The 24,755-nt window shown below is 40.8% G+C and overlaps 2 protein-coding genes and 1 pseudogene across 7 annotated transcripts in view; 2 read left to right on the top strand and 1 right to left on the bottom strand.

Moving 5' to 3' along the window:
- The window catches only part of LOC108407723 (leucine-rich repeat-containing protein 37A-like), a 58,073-nt gene that overhangs the window by 8,995 nt on the left and 24,323 nt on the right, over positions 1-24,755 (top strand). For 4 of the 6 annotated variants that reach the window (XM_073235163.1, XM_073235162.1, XM_073235161.1 and 1 more), the window contains exons 1-4: positions 4,911-5,050; positions 14,163-14,245; positions 14,687-15,129; positions 19,945-20,016. In XM_073235163.1, coding sequence (XP_073091264.1) covers positions 14,723-15,129; positions 19,945-20,016 — 479 coding nt within the window. In that variant the 5' untranslated portion in view covers positions 4,911-5,050; positions 14,163-14,245; positions 14,687-14,722. Of the gene's footprint in view, positions 1-4,910; positions 5,051-10,618; positions 10,668-14,162; positions 14,246-14,686; positions 15,130-19,944; positions 20,017-24,755 lie in introns of those variants that run through there. The other 2 variants (XM_073235160.1, XM_073235159.1) reach the window with 2 other exon arrangements.
- ZNF830 (zinc finger protein 830) lies at positions 3,320-4,798 on the bottom strand. The gene has a single exon (XM_037008455.2). The coding sequence runs from the start codon at positions 4,736-4,738 to the stop codon at positions 3,620-3,622; it is 1,119 nt and encodes a 372-aa protein (XP_036864350.1). The 5' UTR covers positions 4,739-4,798; the 3' UTR covers positions 3,320-3,619.
- Positions 9,094-12,097, top strand: LOC140849076 (interleukin-1 receptor-associated kinase 1-binding protein 1 pseudogene; annotated as a pseudogene).

Raw genomic sequence — 24,755 nt, 5'->3', positions numbered from 1 at the left:
ATGTCCCTACACAACCAGCCAGCCAGCCAGCCAACTGGTGCATCATTAACAGCAGACTGCTTCCATTAAGATCCTTCATTCTGTATTCATTAGAAAGTGTTTTTTCCTCACATCAAACTTTTAGGTAGGTGAGTATATATATATATATGTGTATCTCCAAAACGGCACAGTGTTGAGAGTGAAAGGGGGCAATATTCCTAGTTATACCAAGACAGTTGGGATTATCCTGGGTAAATCTAAGCAAAAGTAACAATACTTGGGACATCTGTCTCCAGATAGTCAACCAAATAACTTTAAAATTCTTTAAAAGGTGAGATGTCATTTCTCTTTATGGCAAAATTAAGGATATGAAATTAAAAGAAATTGCAAAATCATCTGCTCTGATTCCCCTCATGTTAAAGAGGAAATTAAGGGTGGGGGGTGTTAAATTACTAGCCAAAGATCAAGTTAGCAAGTTAGCAGCATGACGCAGAGGAAGACCAGATGCTTCTAGTAGAAATACTTTTACTGTACTTGTTTATAAACCCTTTTCACACATGTCATTTGATTCTCATCATACCCTGTAAGGTATCATCATTTTATAGAGTGAACTAGGGTTCAGAGAGGTGACTTGCCCAACATCAGTAGCCACTGAAAGGTAGGATGGGAAATTGAACCTGTGTCAGCTGTTTTCTCTTGCTAATTCCCTTGCTCTTTCTACTACTCTATACTCATCCCGTGATTGTTACTATTAAAGGTTTTAGGCCTAAATTATACTTTTTCCTGCAGTTTTAATTCCACAGCCTCTTATTTTGGTCCTTGGTGTGTAAAAAAGTAGTCCACCATTAAATGAATTATATATGAAAGCATTTTGTAAATTTTAGGCACTAGACAAATGCACATCTGAAGGCTAGTTAGATCTTTCTTTTCCCCCAATTTAAGGGAACTGTATTAAATTGGTAAATGAAGTGGGTTGAGAGGATTACGTTTGTAGCAGGTAATTCTAATTTGTTGGCTGAATTAGGGGGTTCTCTAAAAAGAGGACTGGAAGAAACTCTTGGGACTAATTCTTACAATGTTGGGAACACAGTCTCATGCCAAAACCTATTTGCCCCAGCTCAGAGTACAAAGGAGTTCTCCAATGCGTGGAGGACCAGGAAGGATCCATTAAGCCCTGTAGCTGTTCACATCAACCTCAGATCCAACAAGGATTCATTTGGTTTTGGTCAGGGCCCTATGACTCGTGCTCTCAGACAGAGCAATGGGAGCAGATTTTGAGAGCTTTCTGGCCCTCCTAAAAACCCAATGGGGTTTATATGTGTACTAGCACATACCTGGCACTCCTTGTTACAATTGAGGACTCAACCTCAAGGATATGTTAACTTATGAGAAAGTCCCAACTCCTTCCAGCATGGCACTGAAGGCTCTACAATGGTTCATAATCTACCTTTGCAGTCACAATTCCCACTGTTGTCAGTAACGAACATTTTACCCTAGTTAAACTGGTTTGCTGACTACCCCGAGTGTGTTTTGTTTTTCCACCGGCATACCTTTCTCTTTACATCTGCACTGTCTTTTATGGTAGCCATTACTCACATAAGGCTAGTGAAGGCTTGAAATGTGGCCAGGCCAAATTGAGATGTAGTGTTGGATACACCCAGATTTCCAAAGTGTAGAACCCCCAGGATGTAAAAATTTCATTAATATTTAAATATGGAGTACATATTGGAACATTAATATTTTGGATGTACTGGATTGAAATAAATATATTAAAACAAATTTTGCATTTTTACTTTCCTTGTGGCTACGAGAAAATTAAGATATATGTGACCTGCTTTATATTTTTAAGTGGACAGTGCTCCTCCAGATCATTAGCCTAGCCTCTCAATCCAATATAGAACTGGGTTTACATTCATTCAAGCCCCACCATGAATGATGAGTATGTGTGGGTTCATACATTTGAGGCAGGCATGCCTTCTATGTTATCAAATAGAAGTTGCTATCACTGACCATCTGACAGCTCAAAAAAAGCACTTTCTGCTAAAGGCAGCAAGATAATTAATATACTCAGTGTTAGATAACTTTTAGGCACCCACACTAAAAAAAACCCCAACCCCTTGAATTCCATCTTTATCCTTCCTGTTTTTCTTCCACTCCTAGTCACTAAACCACAAACTCTTCCTGTGAATTTCTGTCAGTTGTGTTGCTTTTCTCTCAATCCACACCTATTCAAAATTTTGGTCACCTTGCTTTTAAAATCTACTTTCTAAGGAGTCTCCTAGCTTCCTTTCACCCTATCCATTTTCATGCCATTCTATTTACAGTGCAGATAAAATAACCTTTCATAATATTTCTTGCAGACATAATCCTTTGCTCTTTTCCCATGTTGCTTCCACTTTTCCCATGTTGCTTACAGGAAGAGTTCTTTCATCTAACATTCAAGGCTTTTTCACATCTTATATCTCTTTCATAAAACCTGGGCTTTAGGGCAATAAAACAGTTCTTGAAAGCACTTAGAACCCTGCCTGGCCCATATTATAATAACTATAAGTCTTAGCTATTATTAGTACTGCTCACTTTTGAGTATGCTGTATGCATTTCTATCCCAGAATACTGCTAATTCCTTTTCCCTATTTGAACACCTCTACCTCCAAAGGGAGAAAGAGTGATTTAAACTATCAATGACCAGCACAAGCCTGGAGAAAACTTACATATATATATCCTTCCTATAGTAGATAGAAACTGTAACAAACTCTTAACCCTAACTTACTACAAAATGTAGTAGCAAAATTTATACAGTGGATGATAAACTTATGTATTTTTTTAAAGAAAAAAAAAAGCCTGAAAAAATACAAATGGGTTTTGGATTTGGGGCAGTGGTTCACCAATTTTGTTTCAGAATAACCTGGGAACTTTCAAAACTAACATAGATACCTGTGCCCCAATTCAGATTTATTTAGTCTCTGTGGAAAGGCTTGGCCACGTGAATTTTTAAATAGCTTCATAGATGATTCATATGCATCTTTTCAAAGACTTCGTAGATGATTTTCACATGCATCTGCATCTGCAAACCACTGGTTTAATCCAGAGAGACTTCTGGTTAAGGAGGTTGGTTGTGTTTGGCATGTATTTTCAACATAGTCTCCTAGAATATGTTTTTAAAACAGAACACTCAGAGAACTGATTAGCCCTCTATGACTTATGTGTTTATGAGCAGTATTCCTAAAAACACAAGATAAACTCTCCCAAACCCTCCTGAATCTGACTTAGAAAAATCACACCTGTTTTCATCCAGAAGTTTGTTGGTCTGGCTTCTATTGTTATAAATTTTGAAACGGAATTACTTAAGTAAATATGTATTTAACTATGTACAATATTTACAGCTTAGCCTTTACAACTCAAAATTATACATTTAAATTTGTAAATGTGTGAAAAAGTTGTCATTTTAGTATGCAATACTTAAAATATTTCAGAAACAACTACCCCCAAAACATTTTACACCTGTTTTCGAAAGTGCTATCTTCGCAGGCTCACTGTAACTCAACTCAGATTATCAAGTCCCATGGCATGGGGTAACTGGTATCGTAATGACAGATGGCACTTTTATACAATCATCGAGAAACCTTGCGTCTTTAAAACCCTATAACAAAGCCCCTTTCACCCTCCAATCCTGAGACAACAAATCCTGTAGTTCTCCCTCGTCGTCGCTGTCAACATTCTCCTCTTCCTTTTTCTGCAGTTCTTTCACAGTCAGAACCTCTTTAAGCTTATTTTTTATTTCATCCTGGCGATTCCGCAGCTTTTCCACCCGTCGGTAACACTCTATCTGCTCATCGATCTCCCCAATCTGCCGGTCCAACCGTCCCTCCTCATCCTCTTCAGCAACAATGGCTTCGGAAATAGTGTTGACCTGTCTCATGGCCTTTTGAAATTCGTCCCACTCTTTGTCCATCTGATCCTTTGGGGCATCAACTTTTCGTACCCTGGCATCTATCTCAGGGTCATCAAAAAACCCTTCCGGTAATGCTTCCGCGGTGTTTTCTCGCCTTTCCACTACTTTTCCGTGTATTTCTGCTTTCTCAATTGAACCTGAATGAGGAATTAAAGGAGCGTTGGGAGGATTTGTAGCCGAGAATTTATTTGGCAGCATACTACTTGCCTCCCTAGGGGAGGAGAGTGAGTGTTCCCTGCTCAGTGCGTTAGGCGGCTGCTTGCTGGCGTCCCCCCTTTTCCCTTCTCCTCCCTCCTCCTCCTCCTCCTCCTCTTCTTCCTCCTCCTCTTCATAATCAGGGAGCAAACCGAGTGCCGGAGCCTTACTGAGTGTCGCTCTAGTGGACTCCTTTCCTACTTTGTCAAAGTTGGTGGGTAAAGCGGAGGTGGAGGGCTGTACCTGAGGCACCGGGGAGGCCTTCGGTCTTTTGGCATCCTGGTTATCCGCACCGGGAGCCTTCCTCTTGGCGGACTGAGGCTCTGCGCTGGCGGACGGGCCCTGGGGGGCTTCCTTCGAGCCTTTCAGCTCGGCCACTTTCTCTCGGTGCTGCTTTCCCAGGACGTGGGTCTGCCACAGAAGCTCGCTCTTAACCGGCGCGTTGCATAGGGCACAACTCAGCTGCCCCAAACGGTTGTACTTCGCAAGTGGAGATTCTATCCGTTTACGGTTGGTGCTCAGACGCTGCTTCTCCTTCATCAGCCGCCGCAGTTCGTCTTGATTCACCACGCGCTTCCCCGCCGAAGGGCGAGGAGAAGCGGAGGACGCCATTTTCTCAACCAGCCCCACGGCGATACTGGCTTCCGTCCCGGCGATGCCAGGAAACGTCACTTCCTGTCCTGGCGAAGATTGACTGAACTCAGCAGCGTGGGGCGTGGCGCTCGGGTTCCCTCCGCTTTGCGCGTACCGCTGTGTTTGCAACCGTCAGGGTCTCCACAATGCGTTTACGGTTGCGGTAAAAGCTGTGAACGCCAAGGCTGAGGTGGCGCGGACCCAGGCGGCCTTGGCCATCAATCTTAGCGCCGCCTGAGGGTTGCAGGATGTGCTGCGGACCAACTTGAGGCCTTAGGGCACCATGAAAATGTGAGACGGCGGTTAGGGCGCCGGGGGTTTGTTGGGTGCCTGGGACTCTCCGAGGCAGATATTGTGCGAAGAGATGGAGGCGACGTGAACACAGTTGTGGGACTGGTTTCCTTCATTTTCATTCTTGCCCTGAGGTCATCCCTATCCTGGTGGGAGGAAGGGAAAAGCTTCCCAGAGCAAAGGGCTGAGTGTAGCTGTGCCCCCGCCCCCGCGCTTTTGGTTAGGGTTTCTAGTTCCTTAGAAAGTTCATTGAGTGTCTCATTAGAAACATAAGCCGCCCAACTCCCCTGTTCTTCAAGACTTCGTTTGGGTTTTGTTTGGCAATCTGCCGAAGTGGAAAGGGCTTTGGAGCCTGCAGGCCAGTCCAAGTTCCCCATGCTTGGGAGTCCTTAGGCAAGTTACTTGAACGCTCCGTGCCACGGTTCTTTATCTAACCTTTCAGCCTGTATTTGTTTAACATCATTATTACTTTAGAAGAGTGAGGAAAAGAGACTACTAAGGACATGGTATAAGAGACATACATTCTCAGAGGAATGAGCAAAATATTAACGAAAAAAAGTACTAACTGGGTGCTGAAAACACAGAGGTGGCCAAATGTATAGTTTCTGTCCTTAATGATATCTGGTACAGATGAATGTGCTAAACATTGTGTGTGTGTGTATAATACATATATATTATATGAATTATATAAAACTGAGGGAAAGGACTAATTGCTGATAGGAGAAGGGAGAAGGAAAAACATCTCAAATAAAATGATTTTTGATAAGTCTTGAATTCGATTGCAGCAGTTGGAGAAGGGAGTAAAGGCTTTATAGACAGAGTAACTTTGGAAACGAGAAAGCCCGTTGGTATAAATCCAACAGAAAACAAACATGGTGTGTTAAGGGAATCACAAGATTTTCCAAAGACTATCATTTGGTAGTTGAGGCAGGAAAAATAGGCATAAGCCAGACTGGGAAAGATCAACTATGTTATTGTTAAATAGTTTGGCTTTTACGTTGAAGGTGATGAAGGCCATAAAAATGATGAAGGATTTTTGACCGCAGAGTTGAGTCACATTGCCTTTCAGAAAGATAAATATCGTGTGGGGGATAGATTACAATTGGAGATACCAGGATGCTGTCTAAATTGTCCAAACAAGAGATGATGATGGCAGTTGAAATAGGAGGGGGTGGACTCAAGAGGCTGTAGATTTGACAGAACCTGATGATCTAATAAGTGTGAGGAACAAGAAGAAACTAAGTCGAGTGAATGAATGGTAGCAGTTTGCCAAAATAAAAAACTTGCAGGAAACTCACAAATCTGTGGTTTGTACACTTCTAAGTACTCTTCTCTACTAAACTGCTCATAATTCATTAACTGCTGTTATGTTTAAATTTGTAAATACTCCATTTAGAATGGAATTGCCATAGCTGCCCATTTGGGGAGAAGTGATACTGTGGGCTGCACGTGGTGGTAATTACTGTGGTATCTCCCCATGGTTCTGTGGAAATACTCCAAATCCATTTCCTTATATTAAGGATAGCGGAGTGGCAAGCACTGGAAATGTCTTGCTTGACTCTTGCCATCTGAGGTTAATAACATCCCTGTTTCCTGAACAGGCTTGTTTCTGGTACAGGTGACATCAAACTCACGAAAGATGGCCATGTGTGCTGCTTCTTGAGATGGTGAGCTGATGTTGCTGACTCTAGTAATCCTTAACAAGACTTAATTCAGAATGTAGTACGATTTGTATATTTTAAACCCAAGGCTGTCAGCTAAATACTGCAGTCATGAGATAAACTTGTAGTAAACCTCAATAAAAAATGTTTTTTGACTGTTTTCAACTTTTGTATAGTCCCAATAATAGCTTAGGGGCACTTCTCTTAAATTAGTTACATCTCTTAAAGGCACTGCCTCGTGTTCTTTATAATCATGGAAATACAAAAAATTCTTTGTAGTTCTAGTCAGTGTATTTGTCTTTGAGATTGAAGATTTAATCTTATTCTGGAAATGTCATTACCTTCTGAGATAAAGACTCTTTCATAAAATGTTCAAACCTCATTAGTTTTCAGTTTTTATATTTTGGTCTTGACATTTATTAAGTATTGATCATAAAAAACTTGTGAACTTGTAGAAGAAAGCTTATTTCATTTCTTAGATTATATTGTTCCTGGTATAGTATTTTTTTTTTATCTCATTCTTTCTCTTTTTTAATCTGTTGCTTGCTTTTTCCAGCAAATTCAACACCCAACAGCTTCCTTGATAGCAAAAGTAGCAACAGCTCATGACATTACAGGAGATGGTACTACTTTCAATGTTCTGATTATTGGAGAATTACTAAAACAAGCTCATCTTTACATTTCTGAGGTATCAGAATTTTACAGAATTCACATTAACATGGTACTTTATTTTGAATGGCAGGTTGTTGGGGGGTTTTTTACTAGTAAAATGGTTTAATTTTAAAGGGCAAAGTTATTATCAAGATACTTTTGGGCAGAAGTGGAAGTAATTTTTTTGCCAAAATAATGCCTTTTATTGGAATTCTGTATCACTTTTTAAAGTGAAATATTTAAATTATACAAAAAGGTAAAAAGCCATGTACCCATGAGTGATGACCTAAAAAAAAAGTCTTGATAAAGTTGAAACCAAATTTTACACCCTTTAAAAAGTAACTGGAGAAAAATTATTGAAGTTTTCACATTGTGAATTTACCTTCCTTTCTAGTTTTATTTTCTTTTATAAACCATCTGCTTTGGCTAGACTTCTTCATTTACTGGCCTCTGAAATCATTATACATATTTCTACCTCCGTGCCTTTGTTCAGTCTCTATTTTCTTGGCATTATTTATCTCTCATCTCTAAGTATTTGAAATTTTCCTTTCTTTCAGGGACCATTTCAGTAAAATATAACCAGTCAAAGTGCTAAAATTATTCTTTGTGTTTCATTTAGTGTTGGGAATTTTCTATTAATTCAGTACCTGCAACCTAGAATGCTTTGGGGCATAAGCAGTAGAAATGTGACTAAAAGTCACTCAAATAATCAAGAAATTACCTTCCATAACAGAGATACCATAGGTGGCTATGGCTGTTCAATTAAAAAATTCTGTCGTTAAGTACTCCGGCCCTTTCTTTTAGGTCTTCCACGTACAATGCTGTTTCATCATAAGGCTTATTTCCTTCATGATTGTAAGACTGTCATACACTTGCTTCCCTTAGTAACACTTAGCCGGAGAGGGCAAGAGAAAAACATTCACCCGAGTGTGGAATATACGTCCTTCCTTTCTATAATTGGGCCAACTTTGGTTTTATGTCCATTCCAATCCAGTAACAGTTTTTAGGAGAACTGAGTAATACTAATCAGGATCCATACCTTGAGCTAGGGTTAGGGTCAGTTACCTCTAAAGCACTGGAGGAAGAGATACCTAAACAAAATTAGGGTTTGGTTCAGAAGAAAGAAGTTTGGGAAGGGAGAGATGCTGACAATAAAAAAACAAATATGCCTGGAACATGGTAAGCAGACAAAATATGTTAACTATTATAATTATAATTGTTATCCTGTTGGATAATTTATTAGGTTATGTTTTGGAATCAGAGACTAAGAAGTCCTAGCATACTTGTCAGAGACCTTATCTGCTTTTAAGAGTTACCCTGGCTTGCTCTTAGACTTCCAGCCTGGACCCCCCCCCCCTGTAGTGAAGGTTTACTTACCTGGTCATCAGGTAGAATCTCCATCAGCTGTCAACTCTTGAGTAACAGCCTTTAAGAACCAGACTAAATGTTTGAATTGTTTGCCCCTCCCTAATTATATATCCTTGTACACACTTAAAACTACTTAAACCAAAAAGCCTGTGGCTCTTGTTTGCCTTCCAGAAAGTTGTGTTTCACTAAAGTACAAGGACCAATTTCTGCCAATAAAGTGTTCAAATGCTCTCTCTTCAAAGCTTTGTTCATTATATCTGGTGGAATTTTGGTTTCCAGGGAGTGGATACTTGCCTTGCTTCTAATATAACATACCTACTGTAGCCCAATTGTCTCTACTGTAGGTCTGAACTCACTTTGACCCCACATAATGCCTTACTATTTAATCATACTGTAATTGAACATTTTTGTTTCCACGATTTTACATCCTATGTTGTTATTCCTTAGTTCCTCTCTCTAAGATCATGAATTTTTTGAAACACAGTTGATACTTCATATGTAATTTCCCACAAATAGGATAAAAACTGAAGTGTGAGATGAGATTACTTCTAGGAAAATGCTATTTTCCACTTTTAGAAATTAAAAGAATGTCTAATGATTGGGTGCTCCTATTGTAGACAGGAAGTTTTAGAACAAGAATTCTGAATTGATTGTTAACTTTATTTCAGAAAGTGGTAAAATAGCTGTGGAGTATAGATCTTGTGAAGAGATCACAGAAGCCAGAACTGAAGAGGAATTACAGGATTTAATGCAAATACGTAGATATAAATGTGTAAGGGTTGTATAGGCGGTGTGGCCATGATTCAAAGCAAACAGCAGGATTCGGAGACATTTGGCACGTGCAGTCAACTATATCATGCTTTGGAAAATTGGGAGCTTTGCCACTGTTTTTGATTGCAGGGAATTTCTGGGGCTTTTCCTGAAGTTCTGGCCCTTGGCTCTGACTCCATATTTAAAATTTGGAGAGCAGGATTGAAGGCCATCAGAGTACTGCTACAGTTGTGGACACAGGAGAGGACACCGGCCTTTTAGGACTTCCCTCAATCAGGATCCCGGGAATTTGGGAAATAAAGTAACTCTAGCAGTAAGTGTGATTATGCTACAGCATTTGAAAACTATTATGCCTTTCAGATAAGGTGTATAACCCCGATCTCAATATCCTATATATCTTGTATGAAATGTGTTGCTGAAGAACTTTTCTATAAATTAATAATATGGATGCCCTGAATTAAGGATTAAGTTGCCAAAGTAACTTCTAAAACAAAATACTAATGTATTACACTAGGATGTTAAAAATAAAAGGACCAGGCCTTGGCCGTGCGGCCGCCGTCCAATCTGAGGCGCTGGGGAAACCCGGCCGCCGCCGGTATGTCGCTGCAGCAGGCCCCTCAGTCCCGGGTGTTCGTGGAACTGGTTCCCTGGGCCGACCGGGGCCGGGAAAACCATCTGGTCTCGGCCGCAGAGACGCTGCCCGGCCTCCGCCGCCCGCCATCCTCGGCGGCGGCCCCCCACTGTGCCCCGCGAGGTGCACGTCAGCGGCAGCGCGGAGGTGTCTGCGCTCCCCGACCGGGCGCGGGTGGCCGCGCGGCTGAGCAGCACCAAGGCGGCGGCGGCCGAGGCCCGGCGGAGCGTGGGCCGCCGCCTGGACTACGTCACGCAGAGCCTGCGGCGGCAGGACGTGCAGCCAGAAAATGTAACTGTGATGAAAGATTTTAGAAGAGTGGAAAATGCTTATCACATGGAAGCAGAGGATAAGAATCCTCAGTTTCTTTGGCCACTTCTTATCAGAATCTGTCTGGCTAGCCATTCCCTCCTAAAGCATCCACAACTGCTGTGCCCTCCTTTGGCCGCATTAGCCAAAGGAGACCATCTACTCCATCTTCTGGAATGTCGCTTCTGATGACGCACCAGAAGCCTGCGTCTCACTGTCCCTGCTGGTGAGCTCCCTTCGCGATCAGTGCTGACATCTATACGGGGGGCTCTGTCAGGATGCTTCTAAGTCATATTTCTCCTGTCACACTTGGTTATTGCAGTTTCAAAATGAAGTATGGGAGTCTGTATTTCTCGCTGACCTGTATTCCCATCCTGTTAGAATCTTGTTGGATCTTGATTTTATTAAGCATGTTTTACATTTAGTCCTGCCATCTTTATGTCCCCTGCTGATTTGGTCATCACTGTGCCCCTCTGTGTAATTAGTTAAATATTAATAAATAAAATTATTTTGAAATTAATGTTAATTAAAAGCAATGCAGTAAAAATACTGAGTAGGAGTAATCAATTATGAACCTAACTAATAGTATTGCCATGAATGAAGACTATATGTCAGCATCCTAAGACTTGTCTAAATATCCAGGTAAAATATAAACCCCTTTGGCTACAGTATTTATTTGATAACCTATCAAGCAGGAAGTCAAGTTTAGTGTATTATGATGCATTCTTAATGCTCCCTAATTTCCATGCTCAGTAGATTGGCCTTTGGATAGAAAGAATTTCGCAGTGGTTCAGAAGGTACAGATCAGAAGAAGGATATAGAAGGGTATAGAGTTGGTGAACTTCACTGTCAGGAATAAAAGCAAAGCTGAAGTCAGATGGATTTTCTACTTAACATCTGTCCCATCAAGAAACTCAGTAATCTGAGTCTGAATATATGATTTCAAGGCCCTTAAAAGATTTCTAGTCTTAAATTCCTGTATACTTATTTTGCTATTCCCTGAATGCCTTTCTGGAGGAGCATTAAAAATGAGAAGCCCCATGTTCTTCTTTCCAGAGACAGGGACAAGGAAGCCAGTAGACTAAAGGGAAGGAAAAGCTAGCTGTGGCCGCATCAGAGAGAAAAGACTTGCAAAGTGGGCTTTTTTTTCTTTCCTCATCTCCTACAGACTAATTTTTAAAATAATCTGTTCTAGAATCTTGCTTGGAATTAAGAGGTGTCCAGCCCACTAGACTGTAGCTGGTTCAGTTTTATCCACTTGCTTTCTCCAAAAATTAGAACTACAAGTATTTTTGAAGAAGCTCTTGGCCCGTTTCTTTATGGTAATTGAGAGTAACAATAATTCAGAAGTCTCATGAACAGAACATCTTTTAATAAGCTGAGATTAGATTTATCCAGGAGACAAATTCATTGAAGCACTTAAAGCCTCACCAATTTGGGATTCAGTTTCTCCTTTAGTATTGAAATTGCCAAAGTCCGGGAGATTCTTCTTAATCAAAGTGATGTGAAGCACTTATATATTAACATCAATCTGTTTTATAATTTAATACAGCTACTACAGAGTAGTGTGTAAATGTGTGTGTGTATATATACATTTGTAATCACAATATTTTACCTTGATGAAAGATAAAAAGCACTCTGAATATGATACATGAATCCTCAAAATTTTATCTTTAATTAGTAGTCAAAAATTTTTACCGTAAACACCTCTCTTTAAAAATTGTGATGCAATATCTGTATGCTCCAATAAAGTGATTGCTTCATTCAAAAATAAATAAATAAATAAATGGACCAGAAAACATATTTCATGTCATTGAGAGCTTAACTTGGGGCTAGATTACAGTTGACCCTTGTGAACTGCACAGGTTGGAACTACCTGGGTCCACTTATATGTGGGTTTTTTCCTCATAAATATATCAGAAAAAGTTTTTGGAGATTTGCTACAAATTGAAACTATTTATTTTACTGTAAGAATACAGTATATAATACATAGGCAAAGTGTGTGTTAATTGACTATGTTGTTGGTTTGGTCAACAGTAGGTTATTAGCAGTTAAGTTTTGGGAGAGTCAAAAGTTGTACACTGATTTGCAATTGCATGAGGCTCAACACCTCTAACCCCTGCATTGTTCGAGGGTTAGCTGTATTTAACTCATGCCAAAGTTTGAGAAGTTTGTTTTGAAAGGTAGGAAATAGAGAAAGAAAAGAAAAGGTGATTTTGATCTCAAAGAAGTCTTTGAAGTGTTTCTGTGCAAAATAATATTCTAAATTCAATTTTTGAAAAAACAGTCAAGGATATTTCAAACTTATCCAAGTTTGGGCTTTAAGAAGTCTAGCTTCTTGTGAGAAAGGGACTCAGTATTGACGCTAAAGATTTCAGAAACTTGATTGTAGATTCATTTCTACATGAGGCCAGTTGGGAATCAACCCCACTTAAAAGCCATTACTATGTGCTAGACACCAGGAATAAGATGAAGCCCCTTCTGTCTTGGCATTCACATGCTAGAGGTTGTATGAGACAACAAACAAAAACTGAAATACTATAGATTATAAAAAAGGGCTGTGAAGGAAGCAACAGGGTGCTGGTTACATTATTTCAAGAAAATCATTTAACCATTGCGACTTAAACATCCTATGTATCTTCTCCATGTGTGCTCACAGGGTAGACCTCCGAGAAGCAGTGGTGTTCTTGTAGGTTAGTGGCTGTGATGAGCCACAGTGGGATGGGGAGGGTTTCCCACACCAATGTAGAGGGCTATTCACTAGTCACTGAAAGAGGTTTCAGACCCTCTTTCCCAGAATGGATTGTTCACCCCCCAAGGGCCCTTCCTATAGCAATTTTGGAGTCATCACTGATTCAGTGGTAGTCCTCATGTAATAGAGTGGTGAATTAATAATCAGACATGGATATACTGAGAGTTTAAGAAAATGGCAACATTTTAGAATGACTGTAAAGTGTATTTCCCTCTCCACCACCTTAACAGGAGTTTGTTTTGCAGGAAAGCTACTTTTCTTGAAAGTAGAATGTCTCAGATTTTAGCTTTGAAGAGGAAGAGTTGCCAGGACTGGACGAGCACTTCTGAATTTCCCATGATGCCAGACCCAGTGGCTTCCTGGGAAACTGCACCACCTCCACCCTTACCTTTCTCTTAACCAACCCCCACTATCCCTGGGCTGCCAGAAGCCAGGGCCACCCAGATGTGCAGCCCAAATCCTGTCTCAGTGGGAAGAGGGATCTGGAAGGAGGTGTCTGTAGCCTTTGCTTGGGGTGAGGACACTTAGACTCCATGATTCTGAGAAAGGACTTGCTCAGGTGGTGTGGAGCTGATCTCAGCCTGAGCCTAATGTGTCATAAATGAAGGGAGGGACTAGGCAGGGGAGGGGCACGCAGTTGCTCAGGATATGTGAGCATCAGAGAGCTGTCATAATGGTTCTGCTCTGGCTTAAGGGAGCTGCTCTGGTCCTCTGGCTCATTGTGCCCTGGAGCCTTTGCTGCCATGTCCTGGCTGCGTTTCTGGGCCCCGTGGCTTCTTGTGTTGCTACCATTGTGGCTGCTGGTCCAGGCAGCTCAGCCTCCGGGTTGGGCCCTGGACCCTGTGCAGCTGACCCCCAGACCCCCAGGGCCAACCGAGTCCTGGTCTTTGGATCCCTCCAATGTCCCTCTTGAATTTCCCCATCCACGTCAACAACTGATGCATCCTGTGGTTCCTTTCTGGTACACAGGTTCAGCTGGAGAGCTGCCCCCAGGACCAGATCATTGGGACAAGCCTGGCCAGCATCAAAGTCCGCCAGAGGTGGTTCCGGTGGTAAGTTGGGACCAGAATCAGGTCCTAGATCTGCCTCCTTGACTCAAAACTGAGACTAAAACTGTAAATGTAGATCAGGCTGAACACCAGTCATTTGAAATACTTGTTCCACCTCTAGGTAGTGATAGTTCAAAACCAACAAGGTTTATTGTTTCACTTCCAAACTCGAAGGAAGATCTAGCTCAGTATCGACGGCTTACCAAAGTTCTTATTGGAACTCCAGGCTCATTTGCAAAGAAACATCTAAAACAACAATTGCAGGATGATTATTTAAATCCCAATAGGGATGTTGTCTATGCTAAGGAGAAGCTACCTGTAGAGTTTCTGGGCGGCCCACATCAGCCTCCAGAGGCCCCTGTGGAAGTTGAAGCTTTCTCCCAGAAAAGTGTCCCCACTCATCACGGACAGAAAGTTGAGGAGGCTGAATCTTTTTCTCCGCAGGTGGACTCCCAGAATCAGCCTCCAGAGCCCACAGAGATGGATGAGAACTACAAATACCTGCAGGCAGCCCTGGCTGAGCCTGCCTTCACTCCTGAAGAGGCTGAGCCTCCAGTCCAGGAGGAAGCCCCAGCTCCATCTCCAGCGCGCCCTCAGGGGACACTTCCACATCCCGGGCAGGTTCCCAGTCAGCGTCCAAACCTGACTCAGGTCACAGCTGCACCTGGGGACCTGGACGTTTCTGTACCTCGGCAGCCAGAGCCTTCTGAGACGGGTTTTCCATCACTGACTCAGAATTCAGTGGTGAACACCACCACAAACAACATATGTGAGCTCTGTAGCTGCACAGATGAGACGCTGGCGTGCGTTGGTCTCAGCCCAGAGCAGAAGCTCCAGAGTGTGCCCGTGCCAGAGCCCAACGCTCACAATGGCACCTTCACGATCTTGTAAGAACCGCCTCTCTTCATTTGTTCCCTGCATCCTGCCTGACCTGGCAGCATTTTCCTCAAGGACTTCCTGGCCCCTCATTTCCATACCCTGTGTTGACTGATTTTCTGTTTTTATCTTTTGTTTGTTAACTATTCCTTGTCTTCCTTTTCCTTCTTAATATTGTTCTCCCTTCTCCAATCTTTTACTTGTAATTGCCCTTATTCTTTTTCATTACCCGCTTTTTTTAGTTCTGTCATTTAAGTCTTTAACCTCTATTCTACCATTTTCCTATCATTTTTAGTCCATCTTCTTTATAGTAACATGTTCCTATCCTCATTGCACTAGTTAAGAGTAAAGATTCTGGAGCTAGACTGCTTGGGTTTGAACCAAGGTCTGTCATTTATTAACTTTGTGACTCTATTTCCTAATCTATAAAGTGGGGATTATGGTAGTTACCATCCCATAAGATTGTTGTGAGATTTAGATGAGTTTATACATGTAAAGCCCTTCTATATGTGCTTCGTGTATATATGAGTGTTAACTGTTGTTATTTGTTCCCTCAGTTATGTCCAAAACTTTTTCCTCTGGCTTTTGATGTATAGCACCCATTTTTTGCACAACCCAGGGCTAAGTACTGTGGGAGCTGCAGATGTATAAACATTGTCTCCAGAGCATGACAGTGATAGGTAGAAAGAAATAACATGCATTAAAAGGGAGGTGATAATTAAGTACTAAAAGAGATACAGACTCTACTGTAATTCACCAGAACCTGTAATCACTGGGATATGGAGCTCAAGTGGATAAGTGACAATTTTAGCTGGGACTTAAAGAGTAGCTGTAATTTGTTAAATAGGGGGAAAATGTTCAGTGTAGGCAAGGCATGGCTGCAGGAATGATCAGGATTTCATAGACCAGTCTGGCTTTAAGGAACTGGTTAGGACGCAATGAAAGATTTTGAAAAACCTTGACTCTCAGCTATAGGGGTTTGAAAGTTGCAGTATGAGGATGGAGAGCCATTGAACGTTTTCAAGCAAGAGAGACAAATGATTAAAGCAAGGGGATTGTTTTAGATTCCATATGTAGCGTGATCTAGAGAGGAGAGCTTGATTCAGGGAGACCAAACAGGATGTACTAGCAAAGCCTAGGAGTGAAGTGAAAAGGGGCTGAATCAGAATGGTTGCGCTGGGATAGAAAGAAGATCCTGAGAGCACCACAAAGGAAGAGTCAGTAGGACTTCCTAAGTGACCGACTAGAGCTGGAGGGTGGGATGTGCAGGAAAAGAGAAAAATCAGATTTGACTCTAAAGTTTCTGTCCTGGGTGATGAGGAGAGTGATGGTGGTAGAACAGGGGGAAATACAGCAGCTGGGAAGGAGAGCCCGTTTGCAGGAGACGAGTTCAGGTGTAGGTGCCTTTTATCGGTGAGTGTAAGGCACGCAGAAGGCTTCCGGTTGGGTGGAAATTTCCACTAGGCAGAGGAGCAGACAGGTATCTGAGCTATTTCTGACTGCCCTGAAAAATAGGGAACTTGTTGCTGATGGAAGAGAGGCTAAAGGGAAAGATTCAGTCATCCAGAGAGTTAGTGGTTGAAACTAAACGTCAAGCACTTAACAGCTTCTTTTTTTTTAATTTATTTATTTTGTTGTCATTAATCTACAATTACATGAAGAATATTATGTTTACTGGGGCCCCCTTCACCAAATCCCCCCCACAAACCCCATTACAGTACTGTCCATCAGCGTAGTAAGATGCTGTATCACTACTTGTCTTCTCTGTGTTGCACAGCGCTCCCCATGCCCCCCCCCCATTATACATGCTAATCGTAGTGCCCTCTTTCTTTTTCCCCACCCTTATCCCTCCCTTCCCTCACTTTCTCCCCAGTCCCTTTCCCTTTGGTAACTGTTAGTCCATTCTTAGGTTCTATGATTCTGCTGCTGTTTTGTTCCTTCAGTCTTTCTTTGTTCCTATAGTCTTTGGGTTTGAGGTGAGTCTCTTGTAAGCAGCATAGAGATGGGTCTTGCTTTTTTTTTATCCATTCTCTTATTCTGTGTCTTTTGATTGGTGCATTCAGTCCATTTACATTTAGGGTGATTATTGAAAGATATGTACTTACTGCCATTGCAGGCTTTAGATTCGTGGTTGCCAAAGGTTCAAGGTTATCTTCTTTAGTATCTTACTGTCTAACTTAACTCGCTTATTGAGCTATTTTAAACACTATCTGGTCATTCTTTATTTTTCTCCCTTCTTATTCCTCCTCCTCTATTCTTTATGTGTTGGTTGTTTAATTCTGTGCTCTTTTGTGCTTCCTTTAACTGCTTTTGTGGGTAGTTGATTTTATTTTTTGCCTTTAGATAGTATTTGGTCAGTCTGCTTTCTTTGCTGTGATTTTATTTTCTCTGGTGACATCTATTTAGTCTTAGGAGTGCTCCCACCTAGAGCAGTCCCTCTAAAATACCCTGTAGAGGTGGTTTGTGGGAGGCAAATTCCCTCAACTTTTGCTTGTCTGGGAATTGTTTAATACCTCCTTCATATTTAAATGATAGTCATGGTGGATGCAGTATTCTTGGTTCAAGCCCCTTCTCTTTCATTGCATTAAATATATCATGCCATTCTCTTCTGGCCTGTATTGTTTCTGTTGAGAAGTCTGATGATAGGCTGATGGGTTTTCCTTTGTAGGTGACCTTTTGCCTTTCTCTAGCTGCCTTTAAAACTCCGTCCTTGTCCTTGATCTTTGCCATTTTAATTATTATGTGTCTTGGTGTTGTCCTCCTTGGGTCCTTTCTGTTGGGAGTTCTGTACACTTCCATGGTCTGATCGATTATTTCCTCCCTCAGTTTTGGGAAGTTTTCAGCAATTATTTCTTCAAATACACTTTCTATCCCTTTCTCTCTCTTCTTCTTCTTCTGGTACCCCTATAATGCGGATATTGTTCCTTTTGGATTGGTCACACAGTTCTCTTTAATATTGTTTCTTTCCTGGAGATCCTTTTATCTCTCTCTGCATCAGCTTCTATGCGTTCCTGTTCTCTGGTTTCTATTTTGTCAATGGCCTCTTGCATCTTATCCATTCTGTTTATAAATCCTTCCAGAGATTGTTTCATTTCTGTTATCTCCTCTGGACATCATCCCTTAGCTCTTGCATATTTCTCTGCAGCTCCATCATCATGGTTATGAGCTTTATTTTTAATTCTTTTTAGGAATATTGGTTAAGTCTATCTCCTCAGGGTTTGCCTCTGTGATCTTGGTCTGTATCAATTTCTTCTGCCTTTTCATGGCGATAGATATATTTGTGGGGAGCTGGTGCATGTGTTGGGTAAGAGAAAGTCCCTTCTTTCCAGTTTGTGGCCTTCCTCTCCTAGGAGAACAGCGGCCTCTAGCGGCTTGTGCTGGGCAGCTGCGTCCAGATGGGGCTTCTGATCTTGCCCGGCCGCTAATGGAGTTTAGCAGTGCAGTTGCTGTGGGTGTGACCTGCCTCAGGCTGCTTCTCCAATGTGGCAGTGCTGCGTTGGAGGGGGAACAGGCAGGAGGCTGTTTATTGTGGTGAGGGGCCTCCACGGTGCACTGCGGGGGTTCAGGTGCCCAGAGTTCCCTGTGATTCCCAGCTCTTGGGCTAAGTGTCCTGGGGCACTTCTGTACAGCTGTGGGGTCCCTGTCCCTTTAAGACTTTCAGAAAGCACTCGCTTTTCTTTGTTCCGGGTGTGCTGGCTGCAGGGACCCTCTCACTCCTGTTTCCCTAGTTTCCAGCAACCCATGCACGCACTGTGTCTACACTCTGGTGCGGATGGCTGGGGCTGGGTGTTTAGCAGTCCTGGGCTCCCTCTCCCTCCCTGCTCTGACTCCTCTCCTCCTGCCAGCAGCTGGAGTGAGGGGCCTCGGGTACCGCCGTGCCACGGGTTGTATTTTACCCTCTTCGCCAGGTGCTGGGTTCTCGCAGGTGTGGATGTGGTCTGGCTGTTGTCTTGTGTCTTCTGGTCTCTCTTTTAGGAAGAATTGTATTTGTTGTATTTTCAAAAATATGTATGGTTTTGGGAGGAGATTTCTGCTGCTCTACTCACACTGCCATCTTGGTTCTCTCTCACTTAACAGCTTCTTTTAAGCACAGGTAATTTATAGATACATTCTCGGTGTTTAAAAAAAGAAAAAAGGAACAGATGTATATAGGAAAAAATGTGGAAATCCCCCTCCACCCTGCCTACCGCCCATAAGATAGCTCCTGTTACCATTTTGCTGTGTGTCCTCCCTTCCAGGCTCTTCCCTTTGCATTTCCCCCCAGGGAGATAGTACATTACTCCTTGCTTGGTGATTTGTGCGTTTCCCTAGGCACTGTCTCTGAGAGATCTTTCCATATTAGTCCCTCTAAATTCTAATTGCCCTTCTCCTTCTAACAACTGGAGAGATCTCAACAGCGGGCCCTGAGCCAAGTATTTGCTATATAAAGAAATCATAGTGTTTCTTTATATTTATTGTTGATGATAAATTTTTGCCATTTTTGCTGTTTAGTTGTTTATCATTTTCTCTTTGGAAGGAGTCATTTGAGATACCTTGGTGATTTTAGGAAAAAAGACTTTCAAGGTAGTTAATGGGCATTATCTGCCCAAGAAGTTGGACAGATAAGTAGTTCAGTTTCTGAGGAGATGCCCTATTGTTTGTGCCCCGTGTTATATCTTAATTAGCTGTGCAAACTGGGAAGCTGATGGCTGTGGACACTAGAAAGCTGGTATTTTCTGCATTTGAATATTCCCCTGGTTGCCATGATAAGGTTGCCATGATTCTTTTGCTTATTCTGTTCATTCTTTTCCTACCTATTTAAGGATATGGACTGTGTTTCTTCACAGAAATTTCCAAGGAAACTCTATTTCTTATGTTGAAGAAAATACATGGAAGTCATATACTTGGGTTGAGAAACTGTAAGTATATTCTCTCCAAATATGAACACAAAAAACTAACTGCATTGTAACATGTTTCTTGGTCAAGAATTTTGAGGTCATTAGTTCTGAGAAAAGGTATTTCCCTCTCCATATGTCAAATCGACCTCTATTGATTGCAGTTCTATGTTTATTTTGAAAATTAAATTTGGTGGGTTCCCTTTAAGAGTCAACTTAAACTTACTTTCCAGTATGCAAGGAACACATGATTATTTTCTCGATATATAAAAATGAAATAACAGGAAGAGTGAAAACCTTCCGTGTGCCCTAATCCCCCACCCCTGAGGTTACCACTACTCTGAATTTAGTATATATCCTTCCAGATGTTCTTCCATGCATTTGTCTATGTAAGTATTTACAGATAGCAAAATAGGTTTGTTGTGTGATTTTCTTACCTTTTCTACATGAAGGATAACATCCTATGACTGAATGCTTTCACTTTTTGATACGATTTAGATTTCTTCCCACTACATGGAAGGTACCCTATTTATTTAAACTCCTGCATAATATTTTATGGTACAGATTTATCACAGTTAATACTTCCTGTGTTGCTGGATGTTTAGATTCTGTTGTTTTCTTGTCACATGCATCGCTCCAATGAATATCCTTGTACTCGCATTTTTGTCAACATGAGCAAGTATCTCTGTAAAACAGATATCTAGAAGTGAAATTGTTGGGATTAAGACTGTGTAGGTAGAAAATCTGAATTGCCCTCAAAACAGTTGTGCCAGTTTATACTCTAATCAACAAGCCATGACAGCTTTGTTTTCCTACACCCTCTGCCACTGGGTATTTTTTTTGGCTGGTGTGTGATGGGTGAATAAGAGGGGCCCCATCTGAATTTGAATTTTTCTGATTACTTGGGAATTTAAATATCATTATATGCCTACCAAACATTTGTATTCTCAGAATTGTCTGTTCTTTGCCCATTTTTTTGTTGTCTGTAATTTTTTTTTATTGATTTGTAGAAAAGTCAGTTTAGACACAAGTGATTTTGGAAAAAATATTTATATTTAAAGTAATTAACTGGCATTTTTCAAGACTACTGTATCATTAATCATTCGTTCAACTTGGACAAGTCAAATGACCTGTGAATTAATATTAAAAGACATGACAGTCACAGTAATCTAAAAATAGGGATTATGACCACCCTAAAATAGACCCCCTTAGTTGGTATCTTGTTTGTAAGGAAAAAAATGCTAGAAACGGACAGTTGTTTTTTTAAATTTATGAATTTCTTAAATACTATATATAGTTTATATTTCCCATGATAGAATATGACATGGAGATTTTATTTCCCAGACTTCTAAGAAAAATGAAAGTAACTTGATACAAGAGATAAATAACAGCAGTTCCCACTGGGGAGTAGAGAGTCAAGCGTGAGGGTAGGCTGAGGGGTAGTTTTGGATTGTGTACATTATACCTTTTGAAGTTTGAGCCATGTTAATATGGATTACATATTTTCAAAAAATAAACTGAAGCTTAAACATTAATTTTTAAATCGCATGTGTTGTAGAGTTTATACAATATAACATGAGTCCGGTAAGGTTAGAAGATTTCCAAGTCAGTTTGAGATTTCTACTTGGTAAGGCAGAGGTTCCTAACTTGGAGTCAGTGGTCCCCAGGGCAGGATTTCTTAACCTTTTATTTTCCGTGAATCTATTTGGCCGTCGACAGAAGCCTACCTAAGAGGAGATGTTTTTAAATGTGTAATAGGTTTAAATACATATGAAAACAAAGAAAACCAATTACATTGAAATACTCTTAAAGAATAGTTACTAGTGAGATAGTAATAAATCTGCTTTTCTTACATTAAATAACAATATGTAGTGGTATTATATTATATATATAATATATTATATATATGATATATGTGATATATAACAATATATAATGGTAATTATTATATGTAGTAGCATTTATTATAAGGTGAAGGTAGTGATGAGAATAAAGGAATTTTGAGATATCTGCAGCAAAGACATGACATGAACATATCTGATTTCTACTGGGGGTCAGATGAGCTATACTGCTACTCTGTTGTGGTTTGCTGCCTACATTCATGATGGAAGGAAATGCCAATTTAGAGGTTTTTGAAAATAGAGACAGACATGATTTCCCATTCAGGTTTGTACCCTGCATCCAAGCCATTCTGTTCACAGACCTGTGCCCTAAAGGGATGATAAACAAATGGAAATTGCATGCACGCTTTTGCGTATTTTCAAGAAAGTGAAGTTTTCTAGGAAAAGGGTTCATAGCTCTTATGAAATTCTCAGGTTCTTGTCTCAAAAAATTGACTCAAAAATGCAGATGAAAAGAAGGACATTTCTTTTTCCTGTAAAGTTGTACTTATGCGCATGATGATAAAGGGATGATTTGTTTTAACTGAAGGTAGTATATCTGAAAATCAATACCTGTCACTGTGAATTCATTTAACAAATATTTACAGAGCATCTACTATGTGCCAGGAACTGTTTTATGTACCAGGGATACAAGCCCAAGAACAAAAAGACCAAATATACCAGTTTTGAAGGGATTTACAAATATGTAACATAAAAATAAATATATTAACTATAATAGATAGGTATAATTTCAAGTAATGATAAGTGCTTTGGAGAGAAAGCAAGCAGGGGAAGGTGAGTAAATCAATTCCAGAATGGCCTACTGTTGGCATGTATGTATAGGTAAGCCGAAAAAAACCCCACTCTGTGCCCTGTCAATTTCCTAGAAGTTACAGAGGTGGGGAGAAGGGTAATTGCCAGTAATGTAGAGTCAAGAATGAATATTGCAAAATTCAGAAGATTGCTTTAGTGAAAGGAAGTGTGATCAGAAGTTAAACATGAATGTTTCTCTAATGTTAGTTCATATCTGGTTTTGATGTTTTCATTGTGTAAGAAAATTTTAGATCCCCCTTTAACTCTGATTCCCTATAGTTCTACATTTTTTTGCTTTAGTCAAAAAATATTTGGAGTTCTCCAGATCAATATGTTTTATTCCAGGTTGTTGCTATCTGAAGCTCCTTTTTGGGGTAATTTTTTGATGACACTCATTCTCAGTCTAAACTTTCCTTTAAGGTTGAATTTATTAGGGTCATTTAAAGAAAATTTAATTATGTCATCCAAAAACTTCACCAAAACAAATCCCATTAATTTAAAATACACACTCTTTAGTTACTCCCTGTCTTACCGTGATATTCTCTCCTGAACCAAACAGTCTGACAAGGGCATCAGCCAATCAGAGAAGACACTGTCATCAACAGCTGAGTTTCCACCTCCATCTCTTTTCTGTCCCTATTGAAACCTTGTCAGTATTTATAACTTTTAAACTTAGAATTAGTATACAAGTTTCATATTTGTCCTGATTTTTTTCATATGCCATCATTTCCTATGACCTTTTTGCATTTCATCAACAGTGTACACACACAGTTTTGTTATGTGAAATGGGGGGAGTACAGTTTTTTCCAACTGTCTATTGTTATGAAAAGGGTTACGATAAACAGTGTTGGACATGTGGATTTGTTTTTTCCCTCTTTGGATCATTTCCATGGAAATAGGAAACCATTACCTGACAGAGATGGGAGAACAGTCATAGAATCACCTGGTGACCATTCCCCCTTCACACATTCTGGCCATCGCTGCTGTTCCTTGTAATGTGGTGTATTCCCAGGTGAGGTCAGGGTCTTTGAGGCATTCTCAGGGCTCCAGGAGTTCTTTGTGGGAATTAAAGTTTTTTGTCTTGGGATCTTTTTAAATGTATGTGACTATATTCTGTGTAATGTGAACCACTGTATAGCAGAGATTGCCCTTGCTTTCAGATGCAGAGTTTCCAGGTGGTAGTAATTGAATTGTTGTAAGCTATGAGAAAGGAATTAATCTATGAGGTGGAGTTAATAGCAATATGTGACTAACAGACCCTGTGAGGGAAAGGAGAATGTTTATATGCAGAACTTGGTGGAAATAGTTCACAAAGCAACATGGCATGTTCTCAGATCTCCAAGGTGCTTGAAGGATGTAAAACTGTTAGTATTACCTCCCAGGAAGGTGATTCCCAGGGAAGGGACATTTGCTTTTGAAATCTTCAAGACTTTCTTCTGTGGTGGATCTCTTATCACTCCCTTCCTCCACTCTGGGAGACACTGGCTGTATACTCTCCTGCTCACCAGGTGTGAAGAAATGGATGTGAACCATCCTGCCCAGCAGGTTGTCTTTCCTGTGGGACTAGGTGAAGCAAAGGCGTGAACATTCGTGGGCAAACTCAGGTGTCAGGCTTGTCTGTGGATTATTCCCGTTCCCTTCATTCTGCATTCTGGAGAAATCATTGGCAGGATCTCTGTTTTCTAATTCATTCTTCAAAGGTGCATATATTGAGGGTTGTTTTTATTATTAATAATGACAGTTTTCATTCATGTAATCCTGAGTTGATTCTTTTTCACGGACGCACTATCTGACTCAGGATATCAGTTCTGCCATTCTAAAGTCCTCTCGTGCTCCCTCTCTTCGCTCTGGTTCATTGGCTATCTGCTCATTTGGTTTTGTTTTCTGTCCGTAACGGAGCTGGCTATCTTTGTTATTTGGTCATTCCTGAGCGCAGTTCATCTTTGAGTTGAGATTCTCCTGCTTGTGTTTCCTGGCTCTCGGACAGAGGTGACTTGAGCTGCTGGGGCTTATTATTCCTAAAGGAATCCCTGAAAGTCAGAGGAGGTGGGAGGTGGCTTCTGGTGGCTA

This window comes from Manis javanica, chromosome 4 (genome assembly GCF_040802235.1).
Source record: "Manis javanica isolate MJ-LG chromosome 4, MJ_LKY, whole genome shotgun sequence".
In the NCBI taxonomy this organism is placed as follows: domain Eukaryota; kingdom Metazoa; phylum Chordata; class Mammalia; order Pholidota; family Manidae; genus Manis; species Manis javanica.
This window is presented reverse-complemented; position numbering and strand designations above follow the sequence as displayed.

Coding starts and splice junctions, on each gene's coding strand:
- ZNF830 (XM_037008455.2), bottom strand. CDS start 4,738: ATGGCGTCCTCCGCTTCTCCTCGCCCTTCGGCGGGGAAGCGCGTGGTG.